Source organism: Lissotriton helveticus, chromosome 1_2 (assembly GCF_964261635.1).
Source record: "Lissotriton helveticus chromosome 1_2, aLisHel1.1, whole genome shotgun sequence".
NCBI lineage: Eukaryota > Metazoa > Chordata > Amphibia > Caudata > Salamandridae > Lissotriton > Lissotriton helveticus.
In genome coordinates this window covers 112,216,667-112,230,521 of record NC_136058.1, presented here as the reverse complement: position 1 = coordinate 112,230,521, position 13,855 = coordinate 112,216,667, and the positions used below count along the sequence as shown (strand labels likewise).

Below are 13,855 nucleotides of genomic sequence, written 5' to 3'. Positions count from 1 at the left end.
GAAGTGTCCCTCAGGCGTGGAGAAGGCTGACCTTTCCTTTGCTCCATCTGTCAAGGAGATCTGCAAGTACCCTGAAGTGAGGTCAAAGGTACTTAGGTATTGGGCAGCTCCTAGCCGGTCAATTAACTCATCCGCCCTAGGGATCGGATGAGCATCAGTCTTTGTAACTGAGTTCAGTCCTCGGTAATCCACACAGAACCTCAGTTCTGGTGTGGTGCCTGGTGGGGCGGCTTTTGGCACTAGCACCACCGGACTGGACCAAGGGCTGTTGGAAGGTTCTATCACTCCTAGCTCTAGCATCTTGGCAACCTCTCCATGGATGCTAGCCTTCACCTTGTCTGACAGCCTGTAGGTCTTTGACTTCACTGGGGGGCTGTCTCCTGTGTCCACATCATGGGTACACAGGTGGGTTTTTCCTGGGACAAGGGAGAACAACGAAGAGTACTGCTCCAATACCTGGCGGCAATCCTCTCGTTGCTCAGGAGTTAGGGATGGGGAGAGAATCACTCCCTCCACCGACCCATCCTTCTCTTGGGATGAAAAGAGATCAGGGAGAGGCTCACTTTCTGCTTCCTCGGCACCATCCGTCACCATCATCAGGATGACCTCTGGCCTCTCATGGTGGGGTTTGAGGCGATTGGCATGCAGCACCCGTAGGGGCTGTCGCGGGGTCTTGAGATCCACCAAGTAAGTGGCCTTACCCTTCTTTTCCAACACCTCAAATGGGCCTGTCCAACGATCTTGAAGGGCACTTAGCTCTCCAGGTTCCATCACCCACACTTTTGGCCAGGCTCCAACTCCACCGGGTGAGCATTTTGGTCGTACCATTCCTTCATTACTGCCTGGCTGGCCTCCAAGTTATCAGAAGCCTGCTTCCACAACTTGGCCATCTGGCTCCTAAAGGCCAGCATGTAGCTCACCACATCCTGAGGAGGCTTCCTGGGAGACTTTTCCCATCCATCCTTCACCAGGCTGAGAGGTCCACGCACAGGGTGCCCGTACAACAGTTCAAAAGGGCTGAAGCCCACTCCCTTCTGCGGCACCTCTCTGTAGGAGAACAGCAAGCAAGGCAGGAGGACGTCCTATTTCCTTCGTAGGCTCTCAGGCAGACTTCTTATCATGCCCTTCAGGGTCTTATTGAACCTCTCTACCAATTCATTCGACTGGGGGTGATAAGGAGTGGTGAACCGGTAAGTCACTCCACACTCCTTCCACATCGTCCGCATGTAAGCTGACAGAAAGTTGGTCCCCCTGTCGGACACAACTTCCTTGGGGAATCCTACTCGGGTAAAGATTCCCATCAGGGCCCTAGCCACCACAGGTGCAGTAACAGTCCTCAGAGGAATGGCCTCTGGATAACGTGTGGCATGATCCACCAGAACCAGGATAAACCTGTGACCAGCTGTTGTTGGTGGATCCAATGGCCCTACAATGTCGATGCCCACCCTTTCAAAGGTGGTGCTAACGACTGGAAGTGGTTCCAGGGGAGCTTTCAGCTTCACTCCTGTTTTCCCACTGGCCTGGCAGGATACACATGTCCGACAGTAAGTGTTGGACACCACTTTCATCTGAGGCCAGTAAAAGTGGAGGACAAGCTGAGCAAAGGTCTTGTCCTGGCCTAAGTGTCCTGCCAAGGGTATTGCATGAGCCAATTCAAGCAGAAAGGCTCGGTATTGCTGCGGGACCACCAAGGCCCTTGATGAGCCAGGTAGGGGTACCTTGGGTTCACTGTAGAGGAGTCCATCCTCCCAGTAAATATGGTGGTGTCCCGTAGCATCACCTGCTGCCTGGGCTTCAGCCTGACTCCTCAGTCCCTCAAGGGTAGGGCACTCCCTCTGCCCCTTATAGAATTCCTCTCTGGTAGGTCCTCCCTCCACATGCCACTCAGCAGGGATGGGTAAATCCTCCAGAGAGTCTACTTCCCCCTCCATGGACTCCTGGCCCACCACCGCAGGTGGCCGATCTGTCACATGGGGCGTGGAAGCCGAAGCAGGCTCTTCCTGTCTCCGGGTCTGTCCCTTTTTGGCAGCGGGTTGGGCCATTGTTCCAGGCTCCAACCCAGGCGAACTCCCTCTCCGGGCAGTCGCAGACCTTGTGCTCACACAGGCCCAGTCAGGTGTACCCAGCATCGCAGAGTGCGTCCGGTATTCCACCTCTCTCCAAGTGTTGTGCTCCATATCATTCCCCAGCAGACAATCAACTGGCACGGCAGGGCTTACGGCAACTCGAAGTGAACCTGCAACCCCTTCCCACTCAAAGGGAACCTCAGCCACTGGATAATGGCCCATTCTGCCGTCAGCCATCGCGGCGGGGTGGAGTACATTAGGAACCACCTGCTCTGGAGACACCAGTTGACTTCTCACCATAGTCATACTGGCTCCTGTATCTCTCAGAGCCTCCCCTCTCTGGCCATTGATGGTGACCCATTGCCCATACTTTGTAGTATTTGGGGGCACCTGGATCTTTGGAACCATCTCCCGCTCTCCCAAGGACACTAAGGTGACACCCGCCCACTCACCCCCCTTATCTAAGGGCAACTCCTCCCCGAGCGCTACACTAGCTACTCCCGGTGACTTTCCTCCGGTGGGAGGGGGTGGTCTCTTTGGGCATCTGACATCTCCCTTATAATGTCCAACACCACCACACTCAAAACAGTGGAGAACCCTTGGCTGCTGGCTTTGGCCAGGATTAGGGTTTCTGGGCGGGATTGCCTTAGGGGTGAAACCTGTTCCCTTCTCTGGGAAACTGTTTTGGGGACCTTTAGAGAACTCCCTCTTTTTGTCTCCCCCCTCCTTCTTCTGAGGGGCGCCCTGTCCGGCCTTTTGGGAATCCCCTCCAGTCCCCTTTGAGGACACCCGGGTACTTGCCCAGATGTCCGCCTCCTCTGCAAGCTTCCGGGGATTGGTCAGCTTGCTGTCCACCAGGTGTTGGCGCAGCTCGGGAAAACATTTCTCGAGGAGGTGCTCTTTCAAAAATAGATCATACAACCCCTCATAGTCCTTCACCTCGCTGCCCTTGACCCAGCCTTCTAATGCCTTACGTGCGTAGTCAAGGAAGTCCACCCAGTTCTGGGTGCTTAACTTGTGGCTCCCCCTGAACTTCTGGCGATACCTTTCCGGGGTAAGCCCAAACTTCTTTACTAATGCTAGCTTCATGATGGGGTAGTTGGTTTGTTCCCCTGGTTCCAGGGCCAGCAAGGTGTCCCGACCAGTAGGAGGCATGTACCTATATAAACCACCCCCCCCAGTGCTTCTCCTGCACCCCATGGGCTCTTAAGGAGACCTCATAGGCAGCCAACCACTTGGCTATGTCATCTCCCTGACTAAAGCTAGCGATAAGGTCTTTTGGCAAATAGGGTCTGGACTCCCTGGCTGTCTCTTTGGATTCGCTGCCACCACTTATTATAGGAGAAGGCCCCCGTTGCAGGGCCTGGAGTTCCAACTCTTTCAACCTGAACTCATGAACCATCCTCTTCTCTTCCTTCTCCTGCTCCAGCTTAGCCAACTCCCATTTTAATTGCCTCTTTTCCCTCCTGTCAGCGAGCTCTGCTTCGGTTAAGCTTCGCCCGGAGACACTACTGCCTTTCCTGGAGTAGGACCCTGGTCCTGGGAGTAGGTTTTCCCCCTCCGGGTGGAATAATCCATTTATCTCCACAACCGGGTCTCGGTCTGCCCCTTCATCCTCCTCCTTCCCTTCTTTGTGTGCCTCCACCCAAGCCCTGAGACTGGTCTGGAGTTCCCCCTTCTTGGCACCATGCTTAAAAAATACCCCCATTTTCTGGTAGAAATCTTTCAGCTGAGCCACAGAATAGGTATCTAGGTTTTCTAATGCAAACTCCATTTTGAAATAGGCAAAACCAGATTATACAGACCAGGAAATTAGAGTTGCAAGGGCAACCTAAAGCTACCTCCACCCACCACCAGGAACAAATTTGGAAAAACAAAAGGACAAATTAGGAGGGCCGCTAGGAGAAAACTCCTGGTGTAGGCTTAGTGTATTACGTTCAATTACTACTGAGTAGCTGCAACCACAGTCAGTATCCCACCGCTAGACACCAAATGTTGGAACCTGGGATGTCAGGTCACCTAGGGTAGCCTGGCCTAGGGGTAAGACAAGCAATTCTAGAGGCACAAGTGTGAAGGTTGCAGACCACCCAGCAGTAAATCCACACAATAACACTTAAAAAGGACACTACACCAATTTGTTAGTACTGGTTTATAAAAATAATATCTTTGCACTTTTACTTTCAGAGTTCACAACTAATTACACTTCAGTTTGTTTGGGATATAGCAAGAATACTTTTAAACTACTGAGCAATTAATCATCTAGGTTCAACAGTACATGACTTTAGTCATGAAATCAGTGATAACACTTTCAGATTGGCTTACTTAAATCAATAATCAACATCAATAGTGCATCCACTCAGACTCCAGAATTTGATTAGAAACTGTCACTATACAGTGTACTATACTTGTCTCCCACAAGCTACTCTCCTCATCACGTGACACTGTTGGAGAAACGAGCAATGACTAAGCTAGGTTAGTTCCCTACAGGTTTGAGCATCGCTTTCAACAAAGAGCAGTCGTTTTCTTGTAGAAGAGTCTATACTCCTCCAGCAAAGGGGACTCCTCACTGCTGACAACTGTAAAGGTGCTATTCCAAGCAGAGCAACGTTTCATATAGGCCCCTCAGGCAATAACCAAGGCGCTCCACCCTCTGGAAGGGACTCTTTATTCCCCTACTTGTGAAGTCTTGCTCCCCTGCCCTCGTGTAACTCTCCTTACTTGTGATCAGGTTCTTGAGGTGCCAGTGAGTGGGGGTATCCGCTTGACAGGGAACAGGGGGGGGGCCAAGCGCTGAGAAGGCTCACCAGCCTCCCGGGGCACCTCTCTCCTCTCTCCCGCTCGCGCCGGCTCCTCTGGTAGCGCTCGAGCGGGGAAAAGAGATCTCTGTTTACTGCAGGCTGCCGGGTTCCTCCGTCCCCCCTCCCGCTCGCGCCAGCTCCTTCGTGAGGCGCTCGAGCGGGGGAAGACGATACCACACGCCTAAGCCTCTGCTCTGCTCTCGGTGCCTTCCCGCCTGGTCCCGCCTCCGCCTTCCTGTTGAGAAGCGGCGCGACCGGGCATGCGCGAGCGAGCAGCGGCTTCAACTGGAGTCTGCTCGGTTCGGCTTCCTCCGGCTCCGCCCCCAAACACCGGATCACTCACTCCTATGCCGGGTTAGTGCTGACAGGACACAGCGCCGGAAACGATCCTTCACTCCAGCGCCCACTGCTACCACAGGCACACAGGCGGCCTGATCACGCCGCCAGCGCCCCACAAAGCGCCTCTAAGAGGGCACGCTCCCAGCCCTACGTCAGTCACAGGGAGTTCACTTGAGCAAAGGCAGCCCAGGTACAGGGAAAAGGGGGGAATAACCTGTAATGCGTGGCGATAGACTCCTCACCAGCTCACAATCCCTCCAACCCCTGTAATAATATCCTGGGGATCACTTTCCTTTAGTTCCTTTACTGGGCAGAGGACTGCGCTCCGCAGCGCCGCAGTCTCCTTCTCCTGAAGACTTCCCCTGTATGATTTGGACAAGGGGCAAGCTAGGCGCCCAGGGTCTCCAGTAACCCTCAACAGCGGGGTCAGGACAAGTAACCCAAAGGGGGATAGTGTGGTGGACCAGTAAGGCAGCTTCCCAGTCCAGGAGGTCAACCCTATGTCTAGCCTCTTCCCACCCTTAGTTACAGCCTGTCCTCCAGCTGACTCTCTCAGGTAGACAAAATGGCTGCCCCGCATTCCGCCTTATATAGGCTGTCCCTCAGTGGTCCAGAATGGACCAGAAGGTTCTGGAACGCCCTATACTAGTCTATGGGCAAGTTCTGGGTGTGGCAGTTAGGGCAGTTGGAAGCCACCATTTTGTGGTTCCAACTTTTCCTGTCAGAACAGGCCTCTGGGCCCGAGGTGAAAAACTATGAGGGGGGGAAAGAACACCTATCCCTTTGACCAACACCTAGAAAAAGCTAGTGGACACAAAAATTATTAAGGGTATGAGGGGCAGAAAGGGGACAAAATAAATAATAAATTGGAGGGACTACGCAAAAAAAAACCAGACAGGTCTAACACTCTGCAACTGCAATTGAAGTGAGAGAATCTATAAATGAAATGAAAGTGATTGCAGGCAACTCCAATGACCCGTGCGCTGCTATTTTAAGGGAGGTATCCCAAAACATTCCTGAACATGTTGCTAGTAGTATGCCCACTATTCCAAACTTGCGGCGAATAATCTAATGTAAGAAACAGGCAACAAATCCTAAACGTGTTACACCACAAACCTTTTCAGATATAACAATTCCTCGTGAATTTTCTCTTACAGTTGCGAACGAACCGTTTATATTATATGACAATGAAAATGCTCAAAAGCGTATTTTAATATTTAGTACCCCCCGTAATCTAACTAGGTTGGAGAACAGTGATGTTTGGATGATGGATGGTACCTTTAAAAGTACTCCCACCCCTTTCACCCAAATATACACTATTCACGGCTATGTTAACAGCACAGTAGTTTCTTTAGTGTACAGTTTACTACCAGACAAACAATCCTCAACATATACTAAATTTTTGTCAGTACTAAAATTAAAAATTCCAAACAAAACTCAGAGAAAAGTAATCATGGACTTTGAATTACCAATGCTCAATACTATAACCAAATTGTACATGGATACCCAAATCCAAGGATGTTTTTTCCACTTTTCTCAGGCGTTTGGCGTAAAATCCCCAAAACATCCCTAATTGAGGATTATGCGTCTGACAAAAAACTACAGTTTGAGCTTAAAAAATGAACCACACTTTGCTTTGTTCCTCCTGACAGTGTAGACGTGTACTACACATCGATTACCGAGTCCGAGTCATTTATAGCAAACGAAGACAAATTGGCACCAATTTTAAATTATTTTAAAGACACATGGATTGGCCATCTAAGTAGGTCAGGTCGCCGGAGGAAACCACGTTTTCTTATGGACTGGTGGAACTGCTACTCGACGTGCCTAGAGGGAGGAGCAAAGACAAACAATGCCATAGAGGGTTGGCACAACTCTTTAAACACGAGTATTGGCAAACCGCACCCTAATTTCTACAATTTTATCGATATTTTGCGAAAGGAGCAAAGCTACCAGGAAAAGCGCATGTCACAATCGTTAGCATATACTTTAAATCCACGTCTTTCCCATCGCACAAAGGAAATGTCTGCTCGACTATTGGCAGCAGTAAAACTTTTTTCCTTGTCTGTGGTTAGTGACTACTCAGCTGATTGGCTGCGCGCTCTATAAATATGTTAAATAAAATAAATAAATAAATACCTAGCTCCCATTGCACATATACTGAATTCCTTTGCCTAAGAATGTTTGTACGTTTCTGTTTATCACAGCTAATCTGCATAATAAACAATACTGCCAATGTTAAATGCAAATGTCCACCGGCAATTTATGTGTAACATCAAAGAAGAATGCAAAGCGTGAAATCATGGCGTCATTGTTTGCAGCGTAAATAAAATGTAAATATTGTCAGTAATTCCATAAATCTGAAGTATCAATTACATAAATCAGAAGTATCTATTTATGTGATATCAATACAATGTAATATGAATAAAAATTTACGGATTTTCCCTTATTCTCGTGTGTTGTTATTTGTTGGGACAAAACTGCAACAGTTAGTGAAATGAACGTTTGCTAGGTGATGAGCGCATTCAGTTTTGTTTCCGGGGTGTGCGTGCGCAGTAGCAGGGGAGCGCTTTACAAGGGCCGCAAGTCGACCACCCTTCCATCATGCATCCATCCACCCATCCATCATGCATCCATCCATCATGCATCTACCACCCAGCCACCCACCCATCCATTCATCCACCCACCCATCCATCCACCCATCCATCATGCATCCACCACCCAGCCACCCATCCATCATGCATCCATCCACCCATCCATCCATCAGGCATCCACCACCCGGCCACCCACCCATCCATCCACCCATCCACCCATCTATCATGCATCCATCCATCATGCATCCACCACCCAGCCACCCATCCATCATGCACCCACCACCCAACCACCCATCCATCCATCATGCATCCATACCCATCCATCCACCCACCCATCCATCATACATCCACCACCCAGCCACCCATCCATCCACCCATCCATCATGCATCCATCCACCCATCCATCCATCAGGCATCCACCACCCAGCCACCCATCCATCCGTCCATCCATCCATCCATCCACCTACCCATCCATCCACCGATCCATCATGCATCCATCCACCCAACAAATTACACACTTTACTCTCTATTAATTGCGTGCTCATGCTGCCGTGTGAATTTCTCTGTTTACACACTTAACACAATCTGTATTTTGCAGGCAGAGGGTGTAAATTATGCCATGAGCAACAGTTCTCTGTCTCTATTAATTGCGTGCAAATTCTCATTTAACACACTGTCTATTATTCTGCGTGCTCTGTCGTAATTAATTGCGTGCTAATTCTAAGTTTACACCCGTTTTGTTTGTGATTTATTAGATCAACAAAGTTGACCCATCCATCCATCAGGCATCCACCACCCAGCCATCCATCTATCCACCCATCCATCCATCATGCATCCACCACCCAGCCACCCACCCATCCACCCATCCATCCACCCATCCATCATGCATCCATCCACCCATCCATCCATCAGGCATCCACCACCCAGCCACCAATCCATGCACCCATCCATCCATCCATCCACCCATCCATCCACCATGCATCCATACCCATCCATCCACCCACCCACCCATCCATCCACCCATCCATCATGCACCCACCACCGCCACCCATCCATCATGCATCCACCACCCAGCCACCCATCCATCCATCCATCCACCCATCCTTCATGCATCCATCCACCCATCAGGAATCCACTACCCAGCCACCCATCCATCCACCCATCCATCATCCATCCATCATCCATCCATCCATCCATCCACCCATCCATCCACCCATCCATCATGCATCCATCCACCCATCCATCCATCCACCAATTACACACTTTACTCTATTAATTGCGTGCTCATGCTGCCGTGTGAGTTTCTCTGTTTACACACTTAGCACAATCTGTATTTTGCAGGCAGAGGGTGTAAATTATGCATTGAGCAACAGTTCGCTGTCTCTATTAATTGTATGCAAATTCTCATTTTACACACTGTCTATTAATCTGTGTGATCTGTCGTAATTAATTGCATCCTAATTCTAAGTTTACACATGTTTTGTTTGTGATTTATCAGATAAACAAATTTATGAAAGTAACTATTTAAATTATGCATTGAGCAACAGTTTGCTGTCTCTATTAATTGTGTGCTAATTCTCATTTTACACACTGTCTATTAATCTGCGTGCTCTGTCGTAATTAATTGCGTGCTAATTCTAAGTTTACACACGTTTTGTTTGTGATTTATTAGATAAAGAAAGTTGTCACAGTAACTATTTCGGGACGCATGCTACCCCATCCCAGCGATGCAATCGCCAGCGATGTATATGTATTCGCGCCGTTGTAGCATTCGTCCCGAAAGCATGCGTTGTAACGCCGCCCGCGATATAACATTTGTTGTAACAGGTGTTTCCCCCTTCGCACACGCTCCTCAGATTTCCCGCTCTATGCTGTCAGTCTCCGCTCCCTTTCTCCCAGCCATGCTCCCGAGTACCATTGAGTTTTTAGCGTGTTTTTAGCGCCAGGTTACCTACGGGTGCACATGCGCTCGTCATGTTAGGTTATGGTTTGGGACAAGGCAGAGTATAATAGCAATTAGAGTGCGGGCTATCTGCCTGCCGCTAGTCACGGCAGTCGGTTTCACACGCGGAGCCTCCGCTCGTGTGTGAGAAGATGTCATGTGCGGCGCACCTCCAATAGTGAAGTAAGTTGCATGAGGGGGGCCAGCGTAGTATGAGCCCGGGTGGTGTAAGGCGGTGAGCGGGTGGCTTCCCCTTGTGAGGCAATCAGCGGTGCGCGACTCCGGGCCGAGTTCCTCTGGCTGCAGGGGAGCACTCTCAACAACAGAAACGCCGTTTTCTTTTAACATTAAAAGTAAAGCTCGGGCCTTCTTTTATTTCATAGTGCGAGACTGTTATTTACAGAACGACCGCATATACGTGATGTTTTGGAAGAAATGTCTCATGGGGGCGAAAGATGACATCTACGATCGCAAAAGAAGGGGCGGATAATCACAGCGCAGGAAACACAGGATCTGGAAACTGGAACGCGGAAAAATTGAAATGAAGTCCACAAGTATGCAGGCAAAGAGAACTCTAGAGGAGGAAACCCGCGTCCACGCCGGGTGACAAAACGTGACTACTGGGTATCACAGGAGAAAAAAACCCGAGAGCAGGAATGCCGCGTCCCCGCCGAGTCCACCGCGAGGAGCGCACCGACCCGGAAGAGAATCAGTGAATGGAAGCATAACAAAAGCAAAATGACAGGTGTAATGCTTTCACAAATTTGAGAGCAGTGATCGCAGGAGCATGGAAGCAGCCTATGTCAATAAGGGTTCAAGATTGTTTCTTACATTAGTTTACTGAAACAGCCACTTATAAAAAATGTTTGCTTCAACCACCAAATAATGTCTGCAGCATTTTATCCACTGTTGATCGCAGCAGCACAGCGTCATCTTGGGACAGGGAAGAAGAAGAAGAATTTCCCTCCATCCATCTCCTTGAACCTTGCCACTGAAATACTAGCTGTAGATTGTGGGTTGAAACCAGCCTTCCTGTATGATCATAGCACAGCTGGGATTGTGCCACTCTGCAACTTCCTTCAGGAACTTCAACTCATTGGTTGGATCAAGCACCACGTACATCTACTTGACATAGTAGATAACATTATTGTGGTGAATGTGGAGAATGCGGTGTTGAATCTGGAATCTGCTCTGCACAGAAATGCTGTTGCCTTTGTTGATGCTTCGACAGGCCAGACAAGTCCAACGGTCTGCGAACCATGCCATTCCGAGGAGATCAAGGGACACGTTTTTGAACTGTTAAGTCATCTCACCCTATTTAAAAATGGTAAACCTGGCACTGTGTCTGTGGGGACAGTAAACTGCCAAGAATGGAACTTATGCACCATATTTGGCGTTCATTTGGGGTATCCTGCTTCCTACTGGTTTGATACAAGGAAAGGGTTTGAAAATTGCTTAGCCTTCATGCCTCTTCGGGTCTTCAGTGCAGATGTATCCTGTTTAAAGATAAGCAATAGCATGCGATTTCAGGTTTACTCCTTTAGCATTCCAGAGGATTTGCACCACTGCTTGAGGGAGTATCTAGACTCTTGGAATGAAAACCTGAAGAATGCTTTTTCTAAACAGAATTGTTTTACTAATTTAAGTGTGAGCAGTCGCTTGACAGTCTTGACAGCTGTAGCTTTGTAAATCACATCCAGCTTTAAAAATTAGTGGTGTGAGCCTTAACCACAAATCTGCATACGCCTCTGGCACTGTATCATGCCATTGCTGGGAATTGTTGTTGGACAATACCATTACCATCCTACTTCGGTAGAACAATTGATACGGGTAATGTATTTCACATTTCTCTCCATTCGGGCTTTATTTGTTTTTTTTTTAATCTTTGGGTAGCAGATCTATGTCTTAATGTAAACACTTAAACAAATTTTGTAATCCTGGGAAAATCACAGTTAGAGGAGAGCAAAATCCCAGTTTTATTTCTCTCGTGCACACACTTTGTAGACAGACCCCAGTTTTTAAGAAGATTCCTTCCTGATGTTATGACTTTTAGTGACTGAACAGCATTCGAGAAAAGTTACACGATTTAGAGTTTTCTTTTGTCTTTATGAATACTCAAAGGGCTAATTTGATAATCATCTCAATCTTAGTTTTCTTTTCAATTTTAGTTGTTTCCGTTACAGAGTGTGTTGTACATTTAATACCTCGGTGCGTTATGCGATGTTGCTCTTCTCAAGAACCTTTCAAATGTGTTAATTCCCAACCTGTGAATAGATAGAAAGTAAACTACAATGCAGCCATGTGTGCACAGCAGAACCAGGGCTGGGCTGTTGCTCTTCTATAAGTGTATTGCGAAAGTGTCTAGTGCCAGGACCCTGTGCCATTGCACGAAGAAGTGATATATTTTAGAACAAGCACAAATCAAGGACACGTACAAGGTACAGATGTGCCAATCAGATAGCTGTTAACAGACCAGGGAAAAAAATTCCAGAGGCTAAATCACCACAGATGTTCGTTGGCCTTTTCATACACTGCTTGCTGTTAAGCGGGACTGTTCTCTTTTTTCGTTTTACAAATCTGAATTTACTTCTAAAATGTTTTCAGGTCTTCATATTCAAGTGTGCCTTTCTAATATATCTTTATACTTAACCCCTTCGATGCTGATGACGGAGCGGTTCCGTCATCAGCATCGGTTGGGCTGTGCTGATGACGGAACCGCTCCGTCATCAGTACAGCCCTCGGGGAGAGCGCTGTCGCTCCCCCCCTTGGGCTACGATCGTGTTTGTTTTTTGGGGGGTGGCAGCAGAAGACTTCGCGCTGCTCCCCCCGCCCCCCCCGCACTTCCTGGTGACGTCAGCGCGCTGTCGCGCACGCCGACGTCATCAGGAAGTGCTGGACGCGCTGGAAGCCATTTCTTTCCAGCGCGTCCAGCTACAAGGTAGGTTTTTGGTCTCCGGTGGGGCGGGGGGGCCATTTCTCGGTGCCTTGAGGCATCGGGGGGGAGGAAACACTGTTTTCTCTCCCCTGATGTCCCAATGCAGGGCATTCCTGGTTCAGGATCGCGCACAGCGTCGCGATCCTGCCCCAGTAATGCCCCCACTAGACACCAGGGATGTTTTTGTTTGAAAAGGAAGCGACCCCTTGGGCAAGGGTCGCTTCAGGGGCTAAATTTTTGAAAGTTAGACTTTTCTGCCCCCCCTGGGTCGACATCGCTCGTTTTAGCGAGCGATCTCGACCCAGGGGGGGCAGAAAAGCCCACTAGACACCAGGGATGTTTATTTTCATAAAAGGAAGCGACCCCTTGGGCAAGGGTCGCTTCCTAGGGCCATAATTTTTGTAATTCAGACTTTTCTGCCCCCCCTGGGTCGAGATCGCTCGTTTTAGCAAGCGATCTCGACCCAGGGGGGGCAGAAAAGCCCACTAGACACCAGGGATGTTTTTTTTCATAAAAGGAAGCGACCCCTTGGGCAAGGGTCGCTTCCTAGGGCCATAATTTTGCAATCCAGACTTTTCTGCCCCTCCTGGGGGCAGATCGCCCATGTTAGCGCGTGATCTGGACCCAGGGGGGGCAGAAAAGCCCACTAGACACCAGGGATTTATTTATAATTGTAAAGGAAGCGACCCCTTGGGGAAGGGTCGCTTCCTAGTGGCCCATAATTTTTTTTAGACTTGTCTGCCCCCCCTGGGGCAGATCAGCCGTTTTTTGGGCCACATCTGGACCCAGGGGGGGTAGAAAAGCCCACTAGACACCAGGGATTTTAGTATATTTATAAAGGAAGCGACCCCTTGGGCAAGGGTCGCTTCCAGGGGGCATTATAAATATTGTAGACTATTCTGCCCCCCCGCCCCTGGGGGCGGAGTGGCTGTTTTTTTTACAGTTTCTGGTCCCAGGGGGGGATAGAAAAGCCCACTATACTCCAGGTTTTTAGTCTTTTATAGGGAGCGACCCCTTGGCCAAGGGTTGCTTCCTTGGGCCCATTTGTTTTCTGTATGTTCTGCCGTGTCTTTATTTGGCCTCTCTGCCCTCCGTAGGGTTGCTTACAGGGGGCCCACGTTTATAATGATTTATAATCTTCCCCCCTTGGGGACAGACACCCCATTTGTGACATACCCTGT

General features: G+C 49.1%; 2 protein-coding genes across 2 annotated transcripts in view; one reads left to right on the top strand and one right to left on the bottom strand.

Annotated features, from left to right (window-relative positions):
* LOC144802123 (uncharacterized protein C1orf87 homolog) overlaps positions 1–9,773 on the bottom strand; it is a 103,857-nt gene extending 94,084 nt beyond the window's left edge. The window contains exon 1 of the mRNA XM_078671790.1: positions 9,753–9,773. Coding sequence (XP_078527916.1) covers positions 9,753–9,773 — 21 coding nt within the window. The remainder of the gene's footprint in view (positions 1–9,752) is intronic.
* Positions 9,774–10,624: 851 nt separating this feature from the next.
* LOC144807783 (UPF0739 protein C1orf74 homolog) lies at positions 10,625–11,475 on the top strand. The gene has a single exon (XM_078673433.1). It carries the CDS (start codon positions 10,625–10,627, stop codon positions 11,426–11,428), a length of 804 nt encoding a protein of 267 aa, XP_078529559.1. The 3' UTR covers positions 11,429–11,475.
* The last annotated feature ends 2,380 nt before the right edge of the window (positions 11,476–13,855 follow it).